The 20,464-nt window shown below is 38.0% G+C and overlaps 1 protein-coding gene across 3 annotated transcripts in view; it reads left to right on the top strand.

Annotated features, from left to right (window-relative positions):
- Nucleotides 1–20,464, top strand: part of tafa5a (TAFA chemokine like family member 5a) — a 147,405-nt gene that overhangs the window by 119,168 nt on the left and 7,773 nt on the right. For 2 of the 3 annotated variants that reach the window (XR_008607713.1, XR_008607714.1), the window contains exons 3-4: nt 8,116–8,243; nt 18,992–19,162. Coding sequence is in view for 1 of the 3 variants with exons in the window: in XM_055055611.1 (XP_054911586.1) it covers nt 8,116–8,243 (128 nt within the window). In the remaining 2 variants the exon portion in view is untranslated. The remainder of the gene's footprint in view (nt 1–8,115; nt 8,244–18,991; nt 19,163–20,464) is intronic. The other variant, XM_055055611.1, reaches the window with a different exon arrangement.

Below are 20,464 nucleotides of genomic sequence, written 5' to 3'. Positions count from 1 at the left end.
CCATTAAATCGATTTCACAATCGTCCTTTTTTGGCCGCTTCTGAACTGATCACTGAGGTGAGGAAAACGGGCTCTGGCCAGTTCTCTGCAGCCATAATTTTAGGATACTTTCGCAGCGGTTGAAACTTAATTATAATCACCTCAGTGTCTACGAAAAGCTTTTAACATTAACAGAGATTTAATATTCTCATTTCTTAAGTTAAAAATTACAGTGCGGGAGCGTTGTGGTTGGTTTTATTTGTGCCTCTGAAGATGCTGTTTAAGCCCATAAAGCGTATTTCTGGAGAGGCGACTGAAAGCAGCACTTAATAAATTAGAGTCCGCTGAAGTTAATACAAAATTGTAGCTCTGGAGGAGTTCAAAGCGAAATGAAAGAAAAGTAATTCATTTAAACAATTCAAAATGCTTAGCACTCTTCCACAAAGTCCATCCAGTAGTATTGAATACCTTAAGAAATACTATCTCCATATCAGGAGCTACAAAAAGTCTTTTAGATTCAGTCTAAGATGCTTGAATGTTCTCAAGCTGATTCACTCAGAGATGCACTCATCGATACGACACAGACTTAAAATAAACAGTGGCATGAACAACTGCAGATGAAGTCTCGCACACAACTTGGGCGCCGGGAGCAAAATGTAAAAATATGCTAAATGTTATGTAATAACTTTAATAAAACTAAGTCTGTTCGGCTGCCTCTTTGCACTTTCTGAAAACTATTTAACCTAAACATTAGTCAGTCTCCTCTTTCAGCACAGGTCCGCTCAGGGTTTCTTTCCCGCCAATGAGTCATACTTTTAATATAAATATATATACATTTGTAGAAATGTATAAAATGTTTAGCTTTAAGGTAGTGAATGGTGTTTTGAGCGGCTGGTCAACGTGATTTATAATAAGTTAAGAAAATAAGTAGGAAAAACATTAGGAAACTTTCTTCTCAACAGTAAGTTGTAAAATCCTTTATATACTTGTCTTAAATTATTTCTGCATGTTTTAATTCATATTCTTTCATAAAATCCTGATGCAGATGTTGCGTCCCAAGCGTCTGCCTGTTTGGCTAATTTCACCTACAACGGTTATCATCCAGAAGCTTTTTTGACCTGAATCGGTGATCTCAGCATCTTTTCTTTTTGCCTGCCATCCCTCATTTATCCTTTTAGGACCCGTCTTTCCCCTGCCATCTCAAGCTCTAGAATGAGATGGAATTTATTAACCAGAGATGCTGGCTGTTGACACGTGTGACCGTTATCAACCATTTGGTGGGAAGATAAATGTCCCAAGAAGGGCTTAATAATGTTCTCCCCCTCTCTGCTCTTATCTCCCGCTGATGAAACCACAGCCGGTACCTTCGATTACACGTGCATGCAGATGCTTTGGGCCGGCGTGTGTGTGTGTGTGTTTATGCATGTCCGTGCTTCCCTACGCCGGGCCTGCACGTGTGTGATGTATTTATTTGATATCTCCCTTGAATCTGATCCGTTTCAGCATAAGCCAGTGCCCTCACACCAGCAGCACAGCAGTAATATGGTCAAATAGAAACAGATAGTGTCACTGAGAGCCAAGATGCTGCTGGGAGATGAGTTTAGTTAGTGATGCGAGACCAAATGTGACGGATGAGGCTCGCTTTCCTAACTCGCTTTTACACTTTCTGATTGCTTGCATGGTAAATCAGTGATATTAGACTAGTCAACTGTTAGCGAAAAAAATAAGTATCCCCAGTCTTTTACACTTCCTTGGAAATTGAATTTTCAAAGCATCTAAGTTGATGTGTTTTCGATTACTGGGTTGGCTATATAGTCTAAAGCAAAGGAAACTAACATTAATATGAAAGGAATGTTAAAAATGCTTTGTTGCTAAATATATATATATTCAAGAAATGGTACATAGCTTTATGTACTTGACCAGTTTTCTGGATATATCATTATCATTATCATATATCATTATTAGCATTAAAAAAATAAGTTCAACTCAAGTCATCTTCTATGAATGGCTAAAGAGTATGTTCAATTTTGGGAACTACTTCTCATCAGCTGTCTGTATGTAGAAACCAACCAAAAGACGTTGCATACGCTCCATCAAGCTCTGATTGTCAGTCCATAACACTTTAGTCATCTCAAATGATTTTTTTTGGGACGGAATAGAAACATCCTGTATTGACCGTCAGTGGAGAATTTCAAATGTGACGGCAGCAAAGTGACAGGCACCGTGGAACCACATGTGCTTCTGTTCTATATCTTGAATAGATTGTATGCTAGGTGTCGCATTTCAGTGCATTCATTGTACCTTGTTTAGTTGTTGCTTTAATTATCCCTCTATTGTTGTCTGTACTTGTGCCCAGTCATTTCCTTACAATAGCTTTGTTCAGCTCTCTGCCACCTTTGCAGCTGTTTACACTCAGTCCCTTTACATGTTTACATACCAGCAATCATTGCCCTCATTACATATACAGTACTACTCACTAGAAGTTTGGGTGAAAATGAGAGAAATGCGAAAAGTTAATGGCAGCGTGACATAACATTAAAGTAGGACATTTTAGTAGAAACATGCATTTGCGATTTCCTCATTTTAAACAATGTATTGAAACAGAAGCCAACAACAGCGGCTGGTACGTCAAAAATGTAATTGTCTCAATAGCGTGTGTGCTCTTGGGCATCGATTAGAGTTTGACGACGCCTCACGCTGTTCACAAGTCGACTCATTGTGTGCTGAGATCCCGCTCTACTCTCGGGTCATTGAGATTCTTGGGTACAGAGTAACAAGCCTCTACCCAGAGTGTTTCTGTGAAAGTTTCATTGTTGTACATCTTCTCTGTCTCTGACCAATCTTAATAGCCATGACAAAGTTTCAGGTCGTGTCTAAATTCATAAGGCGAAGATTTTGTGTCGATCAGTGAAGTGGGTAGGAGAAAGTACTGAGGAATTTTTACGGTAGTTTGGAGACCAAAAATAGGTCCCAACTATCTCAAAGATGCATAAATCGATTTTTATTGTTCTCCCACAAATATCAAATCACTCTGTAACAACAACTTTACAAATGTTCACTTCATAAAGCTGTAAACAAAGATGTTAGACAGCTGACTTTAATCTGTTGAACAATTCATTACAGACAGCTCCCCCTGACCTTCTGCTAATGAGAAATTTTTGATTTGAACGTTTGCAAGTTGGGCCCCGTTATTGTCAAAAACGCTACGATACCAGCAGGTCAAATCTCCATTAATCACTTCTCAGAGCAACTGGTATTACGTCGCGTCGGCTTGAAATGCCTGCGCCGCTCTCCTTATTAAATCTCATCTGACGCAGCCGTGATAACATATCTCTCAGCTGTCGCGGCTGATGGAGTCAGTTTGCAGGGCTCGATGTCAAAAATGACATTTGCAGCGCAAGACGTGCAGACAATACCGCCTGTACACACTGCACTCATTCCCTCATTACTGATGTTTACCAGGCATTGCTATACATCTTCATCAGCTGAGGGTCACCCCTGCTGGATGGCAATTCAGAAGCGAAGCAAAAGCCGTTAGTGAAATGAATAAGTGACCTTGCTGACAGCTTTCATAATATGAATTCACAGCAACAGATTGAATAACCAAATGAAAGAAAAGAAAAAAAAACCCTCTTGAAAATGTTTTCGGACTTTGGGTTATTACGCCTGACAAGTTTTTTTTCTTCTGTCTCTTTCTCTTCCCGGTTTTTACTTCAGCGATGTATTTTCAGTCTTTCTTTTGTGCATTTTTGCTTCCCTTTCCCGTTTGTACAGCCATGTGTTTCATCCCTGACCTCGGATGTCACTTATTTTTGGTGGCGTAGCGCTCGTCATAGAATGTTGTTTTCATTTCTGGCGGACATGGATGCTTTATATATCCCTAATGAAATGTGGAAAAAACAAGGTTTTAATGTGTTTGGTAAGTTTAACATTCTCTGTAATAGCGCATGCTTGCTTAAAAATTAATAATATGTGGCCACTTCCTTTTTGTAAATTCTGATTATGTCATCCTATCAAATATGAAATCAATTTAATATCAGAAGACAAATGATTGGGGTTAAAATTACAACACAGCACTGCCACTTCTAGTCAACTGGTTTAAGGCTAATGATTCTATTTTCCCACGCAAACTAGAATGATTCTAATTTTGAAAATGTTTTGTAGCAGTAGAAATTAAATTGCATGTCAGTAGGAAGAACAACCGTTTATCCCAGACGCGTTCGTTGTTCACAGAAATACAATTTTAAAACTGTAATTTCAACAAATTTGGGATTTAAGTGGAATGACTGAACACAAACCGCATCAGAAAGACTAGCTGAGTTCCCTACGTACATCTGGCCTTTTTTTTATTTATTTTTTTTATTTCCCCCCAAATTGAGTTACGCATCTAGGACAGGGTGGCACGCTATAGACCCATGCTCTATAGAAAATTAAAATGAGACCATTATGAACCCCATGGAGGCCTATTTTTCATCCAGTTTGCTAATCGTGTCCTGTAAACGTTGACTGTGATTACAAGCAGTTTGCCTAACAGCATTTGGAACCCGAACAGAGATTATATTTAAGGATGTTAAAGGATCCTGAAAAAAAAAACTAGCAATCTGAAGTGGGCACTTTGATTTGATGACCTAATCTGTAAAGCACAACAATGACTTGCAGGTTACTCTTCCAAACACAGGATTATCTTTAAGTAGGGCGTGTTTGCTCTGATGTCTTCAGTGCAGAAAAGGGTTTGGCTCTCTGTGAGCAGCGAGCCTGAGGGCAACCCACCCCAGCACCGCCAAGTAATTCAACCTCAAGTAGCATGTCAGCAAAATGCTCTCAACAATAATAATGCTTCATGTTGGTGTCAGTTTAAAGCTCTTTCCGTACTCTGCTGACACAATGCACTTGATACATGTATTATTCGGCCAAGTAGTTTTTGGGAGGGTGTGCATATTTAACAGATTGATTGCGATATACATATTGTTTACGGCGAAGAGATAATGGCTTTGAGTTTCACTCTCGCTAATCATTTGCATTCAGGGTGATGAAAGAAGTTGAAGGTGCCCTTAGATTGAATTTATAGGAAGTTAGGCGAAGACTATTCACTTATACTGCGTAAGAACGCCATCACTATGAAAGAGCTTAAAGTATACATGATGCATACTTCACCAACACGACGAAGTGTTTGGAGGGTGATGGTACGCCATGTTTTTAAATGACCAATAGCTTGAAGACACGTAATCTTGTGCAATTCTAAATTTGATGGCAAAATTGTGTTAGCCGAATGTCAAACATTTGTGCACATCTGCAATGGAAACGCGCCTGAAGTTGTGTCTACTTGCCCGGCTTGCCAATTTAGGTGACTGCTCATGCATAATGTTTTAAGTGAAGATTCATCAAAAATCCATACTTTCTCAAACTGAACTGTCTAAACGTCTGTGGTATGTTTTAAATTTTCTAAGCAAAATGCATTTATTTTCATTATCAACTAGTTGGATACAAAAATGGCAAAAACCAGAGACTATACAAAAGATGGCCGGTTGGATAAATGTATGTTTGGATGAATGAATGAAAGGATGGATGAAGAAATGGATGGAAGTGCTACGTGGATGTACATTTTTTCCCAAAGTAGAGTAGTTTTATTGCCTTGTGTTCATCCTGCATTGTCACTTAAGTCCTCGACTTTTACTTAATGTCTGTTTTGTGTTTGTATTAAATATTTGACCCATTCCATCTATACACAAGACTGTAGTCAAATATGTTTTCTTTAGAAACTTTCTTATTATTCCAAAAAGCACCTCATTATACCACATACAGTACATAATGACCCTTGAATTCACTTTCTCTAATGGGTTTTTGCCCTGCAGCCATAATTTTCATGAACCCTGTTGAGCTTTTGTAGAGCAAAAATGATCATGTTTGTTTACAATGAAACCTCTGTGGGGAGCTTTAATGTCGCAGAACTTATGAGGAATTCTTTTCATACTTTGCGTTATCACCATTTGTTCTGCTACAATATGTGGTCTGAAGGTTACGGGATGTAATAGAGGGAAAGTTTTACTGTGAACTTGTAGTCTGCCAACATTCTGCATATTGCATTTTCTTCTCCCCCAGCCTTACATAAACACAATGATATTTTTTATATGTAATAGCCTCTCAGCTGGAGAAGGTATTTAAAGACTGTTGAAGAGCTGCTTTGAAATTGGGGTTTACTTTTTTATCTTTGGTCATATTCAGCAGTCATGCTGTTTCAGTTAAATCCATTCATGTTGCTTTTCGGCCTGATTTTTAGCTTTTAACAAATCAGCGGAGTTTGTTTTTCCTTTCCTGTTGACCGTTTGGACTCAACACTGTCTGACATTGCTTACTGTTGTAGATATAAAATTAGTTTGTAGTACTATTGGGATGTTTTAAGTACTGTGAACAGAAATTTGCCATTTTTGGTCGATATAGTTTTTGCATCTGTTAGAATAGCAGTGGAGATTTACAAAGTAAGATTTTTTTGTTTCCAATGTGTTTCCTTTTTTGTTTCCTTTTATTTCCTTCTACCCACTCATGTTTCCCATTTTTCTACAACTTTGACCTACAATTACCAACTTGAGCAAATTCAGATTTTTAGAACTATAATTTACATAAATAAAAGTGTTTGTAAGAATTTCACTCCTCTCCAGCTCCTGAAAAAGTGGTTTAAGGAGCATGAGATACGATTTTCACATATAGATTAGCTACTATTGCAAATGTAGGTGCAAATCTCAACCCATTGATGGATTTGCACAGTCGTCTAAGCATTGTATTTTTTTTTCTTACTTTTGAAATGAAGGCCGTTATTCACTGTTAAAAGAAAAAAACGTGTTATCTAATGTACCCCAAGTCTTTTGTTGTGATTAAAGCAGACTTTTTTTTTTCTCGTTCCCTGTTGGTATCTTGACAGACTTTGACAAAGTAGAGATGATTTCAGGTTCAGTACAGTCTACCAGAATGTTATCTTTTCATTTCATGCACGCTGCCTGCAGTGAGACAATGGCCGGCAAAATAAAGGCTCGGGGCCCAAACTCATGGCAATCTCCAGACGGTTACAAAAGAAGCAGGCGGTGAAAGGAGCAGTGTGGTGCAACACTTCTGAATGTTTTATTGGATATGAAAAAGGGGCACAACGTTTTCACTGTTTCCTTTGCCATTTTATGGCTTTAAAAATCATTGGTTCCCTGCAAACACTCAGCGAACATATAAAACTAGGTTCAACGGGTTGGCTGTTGAATAAATCGTTTTCATGGAGGATTTTGAATGTGAGACTGTTGCTCTGTATAAATTATTAATTTACTATTTTCTCACTTTATTTGACCGCCGGACCTAAGGTCTCTATTAGTCCTGTGTGAAACAAGTATTTGTTAATGCGTAAGCAATAAATAAAACCCCTTTATACAGAACTTGAAAAAGGTCACAGATTTGTATAATTACTGCCCATAAATCTTTAGGTGTTTGTTGAAAGGCAACTTTCTTGGCTGAGAACGGCTGATGTTATGCATGTTGGGGGGGTTTTTTTGTTTTGTTTTTTCTCAGAAATGTAAAATGGAAGAATGAAAACTAGTGTTCAAATTACAGATTTAAACTTCTTTAAATGTGTCATTTTTAACTACTGGTACTGTCAAAAAGATCCCGTTCAAACACTTACAGTAACCTTTATGAGTGGACTTGCATATTCTCTCTGTACCTGTTGCTTGGTGATGTTATTTCTGTAAAATATTTTGAAGAAAACAGAGACCGTAAACCCTCCTAAATACAATTTGTGATGGTTGATTTTATTTAACTGACTTTATTTACCTGAATCGGCTTTCTCCATGTTGTTTTTCCGTCTGGCTATTTTTCCCATTTCTCTTGCTGTCATTCCTCGTATTCCTCAATTGTCTCTTTACCTCATTGCTCTTCATCTCCTTTCTTCCTCGCGACTTCTCCACTTGGCATCCTTTTATTTCCTTCTACCCACTCATGTTTCCCATTTTTCTCCACCTTTCCATCATTCCTCCAATGTTTTTGCACCAGTCTCCCCCTGAAGTCACCCTCTTTATCCTAATTGCTGCCTCTCCATGCAGGCTTCTGCCTGCCATTTCTCCGTTTCTCCTTTAACCGCTCTTCCTCTGTCTCCTCCTGCAGCTGGGATTGTTCGAAAAAGGCAGTGGTGTGAGATGGTCCCGTGTTTGGAGGACGAAGGCTGCGACCTGTTAGTCAATAAATCTGGATGGACTTGTACACAGCCAGGAGGCCGAGTCAAAACCACCACGGTGAGTTCGGACGCCGATTGAGCTCACGTACAAACCAGTTCTCACAAAAACATAAATTCCAATTGATCCATTTTGTATATTTCACTTGATTGAACACTTCTTTTTCTTGCCAAACAAGCAGTAATTCATGCTTGCCAATCAAAGTACTGAGTGCTTTGATTGGGAAGGTCATAGAAGGTGGATACTTCCCAATATGTTTCTGTGACGTTTGGAAAATGACTTAAGTCTCCGTCGTTGACCTGATTTGCCAATGAGAGCGTTAATCGTTGAGCAACAGTCGCAAATATTCCTCCCAAACAATTTGCTTTTTCTCCTGCCATCTTTTTAAACCCCACAAATTCTATGTGCTTTGTTTACTTCCTCATCAGCTGCAATTAGTTTAAATTAGAGACTCTTAATGGTAATGATGGCAGCAGATGGGAGGCTGCAGCTTGTGTTGGTTAAAACTCCGCCCATCCATTCATCCACACCTTATATCCACTGAGCCGAGCCTCTTCCTCCTCCGATCTTCACTTCTTTTCCTCCTCACCCTGCACAAACTTGCATCACACCCTCTCGTTCCCCAGCTTCGTTATTACTGCGGTCCAAACTGTCACTTGTCTGTCTGTCTGTACTGTGGCAATTTAGGAAATCTCTTTAAATGTGACTCGGCAACAAAAACCGCAGCAAGCAGCTGCTTTTTATGCATTTGTCAACGGGGCATCATTAACGCATCTGTCATGATTTGGTAATCATCAGTGTTTATGTCTTTCTGCTGACATGCACACACACACACACACACACACACACACACACACACACACACACACACACACACATGCACATTAGCACAGAAGCCGTCATATGTTAAACATCGGAGCCAACTAAAATCCCATGCATGAATATAAATTGCAGTCTTGAGCAATGACAAAACAGAAAATGAGCCTGCCTGTGGAGACTGGCAACAAGCAATACATGTTGCCTGCAATGGAGTTTATAATCAGAGCACTCACACCCATTTGTTATACGTGGCCGGCCACGACAAAACCAGGAACAAGTGCGTCTCCCGGGGGCATCTTGAGTTATTTACAGATTCACAAGGTGTGGATTCTTTTTAGCAATGTCAAACACTAAAAAAAAGGAAAGAAGATATTGTCATTTGAATAGCAGCAACATTTGCAGTAAAACAACACTCAAAGTTTCAGAAAATTGTCCCCAAACTTGATTACTTCCGTGTGTTGAGAAGGGCTGTTCATTTACGTCACTGTGCAGTAATCCCGCTTTTCCAAAGCATCAGCTGTCAACAGGTACGACGGAAGAAGTGCACAGACAAAAGTGAGCTGTTGTCTAGCTTACCTAGCTATAAATATCTATTTTAGTTTTCAGATTGTTTAGTATTTTCCTGTAAGGCTGTGAGCTTCTGCCTTGTAAATGTTTGTCATGGAGTTATCTGTGAAATTAAACTGCGTCTAAATTGGAGCTGGAGGTGTGATATATTTCTTATGAAATATAAAATCTGTCTTGTATGTATTCACCTATTATGTAAATATGCATTTCAATGAAGTCAAAATTATAACCAGTGTTGGTGCGTGCAGAGGATTATAAGTAAGCAAAGTCGTAGCAAAACAAAGAACGGCTCTCATTAATTGAGACTCCAGTCCTCTAGTTGAAGATAAAGGGTCACTTTTTATCACTAGTAGAAGATAATAAACATTGTCTTCTTTCAGCTTGAAGAATTTAGCTCATTTTGTTTAGGTTTTATAGCTACTGACTGCAGTTAGTCAGACCGGCGCATAGGACTGCTCAGACCCACCCGGTCACCATCACAGCTGCACCAAGATCATGGTGCCGGTGACCTGTTGCGTATCGCAATTATGTTCTATAAACAATACGAATCTGAACTCGTCCCACCAGGAACTGAGGAATGTTCCTGCAGATATAAATGCTTCCCATCATCATTTAAGTGGTTCATTTTGTTTATTTCTTTCCATTGAATTTTGTCACATCACAACACAAAGTTTAGCATTTTAAAATCCCAGAAGTTTCTGTTTAAAGCATGTGGTAGTTTATAAAACAAGTGTATTTTGAAAAAAATATAAATAAATAAATAAGTAAAAATACATCAATATTTTCTTGCAAAGATGTTTTTTTATGGGTTTTCTTTTTCTCCTTTGCTTTAGCAACGTGTTCCTGGTGTTGCCACGTCTGTATACACAACTTACAGTGTGTGTGTGTTACAATGTGAATTGTGCAAAAATGGGCTCAAATGGATCAAATGCATGTGTGCTATGCACTGATTGCTCCAAGTATGTGAGTATAGGGTTTGCATATTCATGACATGTATCTCCGCTTTACAGCAGAAAGGGGCCCTGTAAGCTTTGCCCTACATGCGCACTTCACATCCCGCTCAGGTGTCAGTCAGTGTAACTCTCAGCCGCTTACGCTGACAATATGCAGAAAGTGACAGGTATTGCTTGCTTGCTTCATTGGCTACTTTAAACTTGGTGACAGCTAGTCAAATGGCTGGACAGCTAGGCGCACTCATCTGTTCCACTGGCTGTGTGTGTGTGCGTGTGTGTGTGTGATTGTAAATGTGTGTAAGCAGTTCTCACTGTCAAGGAGTCTCCAAACTGGTTATATCATAAATATGCATTAGAACATAATCTATTATGTAACATAACATATATTAAATTTTTGTTCTCATATTCAGCTGGTTGCAAAGTTCATTGATTTTATTTATTTGTTTTTTTTAGATTATTTGTTTATGGTATAAAAACCTTGAGTAAAAATGTCATGGTTCTACAGTATTCACGTGGAATTAAAAAAATAAATAAAATAAATTCATACCATTAAGCTGTTTATTCTTTATTTTATTTAGATATTTTATTTTGCATTTTAATTGTAACTAAAATCATCAGTGTGGATTTTTTTTTTGTTTTTGTTGTGTTAAATAATGTTATTTTACATATATATATAAAAAAATATTTTTTTTTTTTGCTGTGATGTGCTGGACTGGATATATATATATATATATATATATATATATATATATATATATATATATATATATATATAAAAGAAAAAAATTAGGGAAATTACAACTGGCATTCACTGTGAAATTCTAAGATTTTTGTATTTACATAAAACAGAAATAAATATTTTGTATGAACTTTAATTTAAATGAGAAAGCAGTGATTTCTCCCACTGTAGTTTTATAGATTATTTTTATTGTTATATTAATCATATCTATCCATCTAACCATTTTGAGGTGGTGCCAGTTTAGAGTTAATAAAGCTACATGCACACATGGACTTAAAGGCTTTTTTGAGTCTATATAAACCAACATGCATATTTTTGACCAGTGAATGTGTGAATGCATGAGGGGAAGATGTACATAAAACCCAGGATGCAACAATCCTGACTGTACCATGTCATTTATTTAATGTAGTTCACCTTATTTAGAGTGAAAGGTGGATTGCATTCAGTTTTGACACCAATACCGTCAGTTGTTTTGGCAATCAGAAATTTTTCTAAGCCGACAAATGTATCTTTTATGTCCTGGAAAAGTGTAGTAGCTTTTTATCAGTTGGCCAACCAACAGTAAGAAGGATCAGGCGAGGAAGGGGGCAACACTTTTTACTGATCTTGTTAGTCGAAGAGAACTCTGGCCACCTCAACGTCCAACATCTCATTAAAAGTGAGTCAGCCCATAGGGACAGTGGAAAGGAAACTCACAAGGGTTTGAATTTGTGGAGCCTGACATAGCTTGATACCAGCAAGCACTCAATGTCTAACTTTGAAGTATAACAAGCTGATATTAGATTGTTCCTTCTTCATCTGTTTTGGTTGCCAGCCCATAGTCAGCAACTTTACACTCATAGCTTGCCAATTGTAGTTCAATAAGTATATTACCTTAATGAGGGATCGGTAATGGGTGGTGTTCTTTATATTGTCTGTTTCTCTCATGATTACAAATATTTTTAAATACCCAAAGGTGTCTGTGTCCTGAACTCAAAAATGTGCAGTAACAACTTGCAATCAAAATGTCTGAATTAATTATTAGATAACACAGATTACTGAAAAAAAAAATGTACATAGACTTTATGTGACCGTTTTACTCAAGGGAGACTCTTCCCTTTTCCTCACTTGAACGTTTGAAAGAATAGCCCCTTCTCCGAGGGCTTTCAAACCGGAACCAAAGCCCACCGCCTGTCTTATTTAGGAATAACTCCCGGCTGTTCGCGGTCCACTGAGCATGTCCGACCTGTCCGTCAGGTGTTTCGGCAAAGAAACATCAGTGCTGACAAACAGAGACATCCCGTGGGGCATTTGACTAAGCCGAGTTAATTTGACTCAGCCCCATAACCCCATAAAGAGCTATTCTGGACAAATGTCAGGAAGTACTATGTGTGTATGTGTATTTATTTATATTAACCTAGTAAGGATTTTTTTGAGATATTTCAATAAGTTGCTTAAGACCTATATGCATTATGGGGACCAAAACCTGGCAAGAATAAGGTGGACACCTGTTTTAGATAAGGTTTAGAGCAGTCTTTCTCTAAATATTGGTCTGTGGGCGCCCCCTAGTCACCCACAAGGTACTGCATGTATACAATAGTGGGTTTTTTTTTTGAGACACTGTGACACATACAGTTTGCTTACCAACAGATTATGTTTAAAAATAATAATGAATAAGTAGCTTAAGATCGAGCCATTCAAATGAAAAGCCGGTGGAGAAAAAACAGTGCCAGGATTATTTGTATGATTGGAGCAATCCATGTCTGCAGCAATGTGTTTCAGTTTCTCAGGGTTAGTTACACAACTTGTGACTTTAAGATACAATTACAACACAATGCACATTTAAATGTGTTGTATGGTCCTCAGCCTGAAAAAGTTTGAGCAATGCTGTTTTAGATGTATGCTGTGAGATTATGGTCATGTGTAAGGTTAGGTATAGTAATAAATGTAGTAACTAAAATCAATTAAAATCAATAGAATGTCCTAATATGGTCACATCTATATTATGGTCATGTCTGTGTGTTTATTGGGCAATTTTCTATGAAGTGTTGCTGTGTCTGTTGAACAGGAGGCAATTGTTCTTTAGGATGACTCTGCTGACCTCTTCTTCTCTAAGCTGGATTTGAGTTGCAAGACAGAAATGTCGCTCTAAAATAACTTCCTCTCAAACTCGCTTTCTCCTCATCACTAGACTCCTTTTGATTTTCTTCCTCCTCCTCCAAGTCTTCCTTTCTTCTCACCTGTCTGTACTTCTGCCGTTTCCCTCGTGATGCATTCATCTTGCACTGACCCTTCTTTGAAGAGCGCACTGCTACAGCCGTCAATAAAGAAACTCTGTATAGATTTCTCCAAGGCCAGCTCCAGGTGGAACATAGAAAGATTGATGTATGCATGGCTTATGGCAGACTGAGGTTTGGAATGAGGTTACATTCAATAGCGGGACTCAATGAGCCAACAAGAACATAATTTGTAGCCCTGCGATAACTTTGTATGTTAAATAACTGGGCATGCAGTAACAAAAGCAGCTCAGATTAATGCATGTGGTAACAATAACAAATGTTGTAAGAGCCTCTAAACGGATTATCTTGGAGGACATTTTGATATGCAAAGAGACGCAAATGTATTTTGTCGCAACAACCAGAGAATTTTCCAGGTTTATGTTGGATGAGAAAATACATTTCTGAAAAATAGCACGCCTTACGTTTTGATTCTTGCCCCTACGGTGCTTTTGCCAAATGTAATCAGAGTTTTCAAGCGGCTTTTGGAGCGATGGCTTCTTCCTCACTGAGCGGCCTTTCAATATCTGGACATCTTCATTTGGGAGTTATTATTCTTGCATTTAGCAAGTAAAAATCGTTTTGGTTATCTGAACTGCCCTACAATAAAAAAGTGTCAATATAAAAATATTCAAATGTATGAAGGCGACAAGTTCTCATATGTTGAATAAGTTATTTATTAAATGACATATGCATAAAAAATATAAATTGTCAGTTTTCCCAGAATATATTTTTCTTACAAAACATAGTGGGGTATATTACAACTAGGTCAACTAAGTCTTTCTTTTCATATAAATAAAATAGAAACTAAGATCTGATCAAAGTAAAGGGTAAGGTTTGGGACACTAGTTTTATATATATCTCCTGGTTTTTAAGTGTGTGTCTAGACTTTTCACATGAATAAATCTATTAAATTATATATAAATTAAAATAAATTCAATAGTTTCTATTTGGATAATTTATTGTTTCTTCTTTTCTCTCTCCAGATAACAAGAGGCTTCAGTCTATTTCATGAGTCTCAACTAGACCTTTTGTTTTGAAGGACAGTTTTGTTTAGAGACCTCATTGTTTATTTTATTTGTTGTTTTGTTTATTTATTTAAATAGCCCTCCAGCTCCAATGTTAAATGTTTATTAGAATTTAAAGTTTATTCTTTGAGAAAGTATTTTGAAGGATCTATTTTTTCTGTTCAAATTAAGAAATTTTTAAGTCCCTATCATAGAATCATCCATTTGATCAGCAAAGGGATAGCAAGTACAAATTGTGCTGCTTGTAAATTTTGCACTGCAGCAGACTAAAAGAAGCCGGGTAATACAAATGGGAAAATAAATGTAATGCATCAGGGTTGTGCCAGGGTGCATCAAAGGAAGTGGTGAGGTTGGGGTTTTTTAAACCAAACCTTGTCACTGATTCATCATTCACTGTGGTCTGCCCTTGAGGTGCAAATGTAATCTGATTTGATTTCCTCACCCACCACAGCCACCTGGTGAGCATAATCATCCCTCGATGTGCTTCCTTTTCAATTGGAGCTGCAGGACTTCAAACCTTTATTATTCCAATGCCTCCTGTGGCTCTAAATTTAAGAGTAGACTTTAAGATCCTTAAAAAAACAACAAAAAAAAACTAATTCTGTTTTGTATGTTTTTGATGTCTTGAGTACCTATAATTTAAAATTTCTAACAATCACGGGAAATGATGAAAATATTTTGTTTTTTTTACATAAAGGTCTATGGATATTGTCTTTTTTTAATAAAGCCTCCTGTGCATAGATCTGTATGCTGCCTGTCCTAAAAAAAAAACCCAAAACAATTAAATAAAATCAAGTGTGAAAAATTGCATTAGTTTTTAATTTAAAAAAACATTTTTTTAGTCACTCTGATCAGCGACCCAAGAGCGACAGCACATCAACTTTCAAAAGCTCAACAATTTTTATTGCTTTAGATCTGACATCCTTAGAAGTCTCTCTCTCTCTCTCTCTCTCAGCCAGCCTTTCCCCCACCATGCTGCTTCTCTCTCCGTGCTTCACAAAAGGCCCACAGATAACCTGAGGGGATTGTGCTTTTCTTCCTTTACGCCATTCTCACTTTTTTCTCTTTCCCGTTCTTCTGAGCTCTCACTCCCCTCATGAATGCCGACTGCGATAGCTCTCTGCGCCGTTTGATCTGCCAGTCTGAAATGATGGAGGGCACAACACAGTGCTGCTCATCTCTGGAGAGAGTGTGGCTTTCACTGAGACGGGGATGTATAGCAGAAGACGACACACTCTTCCGCTTAAACACAGCGTCTTGCTAAAGCCGCCAGTGCAACAGTACTCAAGGGGATTAAGTGTATAATAAAGGTTTCAGCACTGTCTGGACAATTATGTAATTTTCTGCAGCGTGGAGAAAGAAAATAGTTTTGAAAATTACCTGTAGTCCAAGACTTCATTCCATACCCCATCCTAAATGTTGCCCTTCCTTTTTTCTTTACTTCTGTTTTTCCTTCCCGTTTCTGGGCTTTTTCTTTTTCCATCTTTCCTTATGTCTTTGGGTTCCTACACTGTAACTATGGGTTTCATTATTTTTTTTCTCCAAGAATAAAACTTTTTCCAAACAGTCTTGAGGGAAAAGTGGAGCATCCTTCTTTCAGTCAGTCGTTCTCTGGCCTCTTTAAACGGACTTCAAAAAAAAAACTGACTTAAGAATGGATAAAATATATATATTTTAAACTTTACTATAACTTTTCGTTTAACTTTCAAAAAAGCAGCAAAAGCCTATCAGGTAGCTGAATGGTGAAAAAAAAAAAGCACTGCTACAGACGTCACAGTTTTGTGTTTTTTACTCAAAGAAAATGTCACAACCCAGCATTTTTAATACGGGAAGGACATTAGCAAACACAGTAATAATCCTCTGGCTGGTTCTTAATCATATGTTCCATTAGGCTGCTTCTGATTGTCAGTGTTTTTAGGATGTAAACAGCGTGCTGGAGCAGAAAGTGGCACCTACTGAGAGAAAGATGGTGATTACAGTAATCAAGACTTTTTCAGCGAGGAAAGCAGAAGACAGAAATTAGGAAACAAGATGAACTGTCACACTCCAACTCAGACAAGTGAGGAGAAGATATTATAATATTTGATAATGTCTGAGCTCATGAGTTGGCATATGCATATTTCATAAGATGCCATGTGGGAGGAGGACACTCTTGTGTGTATAACATGCACTGAGCTGAGGACCATGATTTTTTTTTTATCCCTGCTTAAAGGTGCAATGTTATGTAAAATAATATTTTTGAGCTTTACATCATTATAATTCTCACATCAAAAACATTCCTGGATTGTGTGTTTGATTCTTTCTTTCATGCTTGAGAAATCCTGTAATAATATCCCATTGCAACCATTAAGCTGTGCAAAACGCCTGAGTAGATCTAGCTCCGCCTTCGAGGATGCAGTTCCTCCTCCCAGCTCCTTCAGACTAGCCAGCAGCAATTAGCAAACACCTGGTGGAACTGCACATCTTTGAGCTCATTGTAAGACTACTTCTCAATGCAACGCTGGTAAAAGCATTGCTAAAGGGCTAATAGAGGAACCATGTTCTGATGACTACCTGAAGAAGAACTTTCTGAAAGAGCAGGAGTTTTTAAAGAGACAGACACACAATTTCAAGGTGTGCAAAAAACACACCTACCTGAAGACAAACTTTCTGAAAGAGTAGGAGTTTTTAAAGAGACAGACACACAATTTCAAGGTGTGATATTATGAAGTCAAACTCCTTTTAAGCCGTATTTTAATCTGATCTAAAAAAAAAAAAAAAAAAAAAAAAACTCCTTAGGCTTGGTTTTGTAAGCAAGTGTTGAACGGCACCACTTGCAGCCTGTTTCCTCCACACTTTGACTTTGTGGATCTTGTTCGGACTGGGCCTGATGGGATCTTCCCCATCCCCTCCACCACCGTCCCTCCACCCCCCCTGCAGTTGTGGTCGGTACCAGGCTTGGTAATTGATCCCTCTGGGCCCTGCAGATGGATCCAGCTGAGGGCTGAACAGGCTCACCACTAAGCAGACAGCTGCTCAGGCGGGCTCCCGTACCGGCTGATAGAAAGGGAGGAAGATAAAGAAACACTGTTGCCGCTAACGGTTAGCACCGTCTGCCGGCATCTTGTTCTGCAGTGAGCGAACTCAGCACTTTGCTTTGTCTTGAAGTGAACAAGTTCCCTCCGTTTTCGGGGCGGTGTTAACAGGGAGTGAAGCAAGAGGAAGGGACATGGTAAAAGTCCGTCTTTTAAAGTTCTTATCAGCAAACTGAGAGCCTGGGGGAATAATCTGCTAAGTAAGCTTAAATTTAAGCTTCTTCTGTGCAGCGAGTGGAAAAGTCCACTTTTGTGTTTCAACCAAGTGTCCACATTGCTTTGCTCCACCAAAGCAACATCAGGATGGATGAAAAGAAAGTGACTTTTCGAGCATCGATTGATGTGGAGTTCATGTTGAGAAAAGAACTTTTGAGGGTTGAAGCATAATTCAACATGTCAGAGTGTCGGCGCTGCAGTTTTTGCCAGAAGCTCTTAAAATGTTGCTATTTATCTAAATGTTGTATTTAACCTCTATTCAAAAGCCTTTATGTTTCTACTGAGACTGAAAATGAATAGTAGCTCAAGAAAGGCAAGCGGTGTTTGCACCAGTCATACACAACTTAATTTAAATAGAGGTAATAAAAATCCTATTAACAACAAAAATTAAATGAAAAGAGCAATAAGTTAATACATTTATGCATTATGTTGTGTTAAAATGCTGCTTTAAAAGCAACCGGAAACTTTTTTTTTTTTTTATTTAAGTGAGTTGACAGTTTCCAGACATCTCAGGTTTCCGGGGAGTTGCTTCCATTTTGGCGAAAGCGGCACCTGATTGATTTTCCATAGATCTATAATGACACAAATACAATAATAAAATAATTCACTAGTTTTTTTAATGTGCTCTACATAATTGGAAACCCTATTGTGATCATGAGTTTTAAGGCAAAGTTGTTATAGTTGAGTTCTGTGTTCATATCCACACCAAGTATTTTTCATTCTCTATGGAGCTTATTGTATTTAAAGAATTTCAACAAAGACAAAAAAAAAACTTTTTTACCAATTTTATGTCAGTCCATCTCTATGTTCTATTGTCGTTTATTGGATTAGTTATAAGTGTGAGAAAAAACTTTCTTTCTAAACTTTCTACTCCCAAATTCTGGAGGTAATCTCCGATAAACCAGAACAACATATAACTAATCTTTCTATACTAACTCCATAGATATTTCAAGAACAACAATAGTTTCCTTTTTGAATGCTGCATATCAACATTTTAACAAAGCCAGAGCTGCACTATTTGACTCAACTAGCCCAGAACAGCCAGTTTCCCTTCTCAGTAAATTGTTAGTGGTGGTGTTGATGGGGGATGAGACTGTCTAAATTTGAGAAAAAAAAAATAACCATCGCCCCTTTCCCCTCTTCCTCTCTTCATTCAGGCTCTATGACGCGACAAGAGTTCCCCTCGACATTCTTGCACTATGGAGAGCAATGACGACCCTTTGACAGACAGCCAAAACCCACCAACCAACACCACCACCCACCAACACAACAGCAACTCCACCCTAACCCTGGTCGCAGAGCACCAAGGGCTTCTTTGACGCAACAAGGTACAATAAAAACCCTCATGATTTTTATTTTAAAGTCAGCTCATTTAAATCAGTGACCAGGCAGAATTAGGTCGTTGCAAGTAATAAAAGTTGTAAAGTGAAAGTAAAATGATACATTTCTGCATTTGAACTTCTGGTGTTGAAGTCATTTTAATTTTGAGTCGTATCAAAGATTTTGAATGTTGTCAAGGGCCAACTGGTTGTTGTCAACATTAACAACCTGGTAAAATATTACTGGTTAAATCTCTGCACTCCAGAAGTTCTTCTTAAAAATTAATAAAGCTGATTATCTTTTCACATCAATCAGTCCCTCCAGAATTTTGTAATTCAAATTTTTTCCCTTTTACAGTCAAATTCACAGAAGTTGTAGAGCTAATTTAAAAATATTTGCAAGGATAAGCATTGCTTGTTTTATTTTATATTTGTTTACACCAGTCACAGTATAAACTAAGCTAGGTTTATAGTTGTCTCGTTGCACACAAATTGGCCTGTCCTTGCACCTGCCTGTTGGCCTCACGCTATTATTTCCAAATCATGATGTCTGCTCATGTACCGCTGAATTTTTTCAACTTTTAACACAAAAACATGGTGGATTGTTGTTGGAATGGACCAGCACCCTTAGGGCATAGCAGGTTTTCCAGGGAAAACCTTGAACACGACCTCAATTAAGACTGAGGAAGCAGTGTAGTAGAGGTCAGAAATACTGCCACCTGCAGGAGGGAAAACAAACTCGCATGCAACTGAAAATTCTCGCACTTATTTTCATTCATCACGCTATTATTTGATTTATTGTGTTTTATCGCAATAAACTCTAATTAATGTATTGAACAGCTGACCAAATATTGCTTTAAATTTCTCCACCACTTTATTCCTTACCTGTTTGCTGTGTTACTTTTTCTTCATGATGCTTTTTGTTCAGTCGGCCGCTGCAGCTCTGGAGGGAATTGCTTGCATGAAAGTTTTTGAATTTAAATAGTAAAAAAAATAAAAATCATCTGTAAAGCATGTATATTTTTTCCACTCTATAGACATGATAGATACATTTACGAGGCACTTTATTCATAGGGATGTGTTTATAGCCTTATCCTAAAAGCTTAGAAAGACGTACGACATCAAGCACACCAGCAGTGTTTGCTTGGTTGTTTTTTTGGCTTCCTCATTTTCTCTTGTGTATGTTTAGCCACTGAAAATCCATGTGTGCTGCAAATCCAATAACGCTCTCCCCTTCCTGCCCCCCAACTTTTATAGGCACACCTTATATTTTCCCTTACAATTGCCTCGCTGCGACAGGTTGCATCCGGC

Source organism: Poeciliopsis prolifica, unplaced genomic scaffold (assembly GCF_027474105.1).
Source record: "Poeciliopsis prolifica strain line A6 unplaced genomic scaffold, Auburn_PproV2 SCAFFOLD042, whole genome shotgun sequence".
NCBI lineage: Eukaryota > Metazoa > Chordata > Actinopteri > Cyprinodontiformes > Poeciliidae > Poeciliopsis > Poeciliopsis prolifica.
The sequence above is the reverse complement of the archived record's forward strand: the minus strand, read 5'-3'. Positions and strand labels throughout refer to the sequence as shown.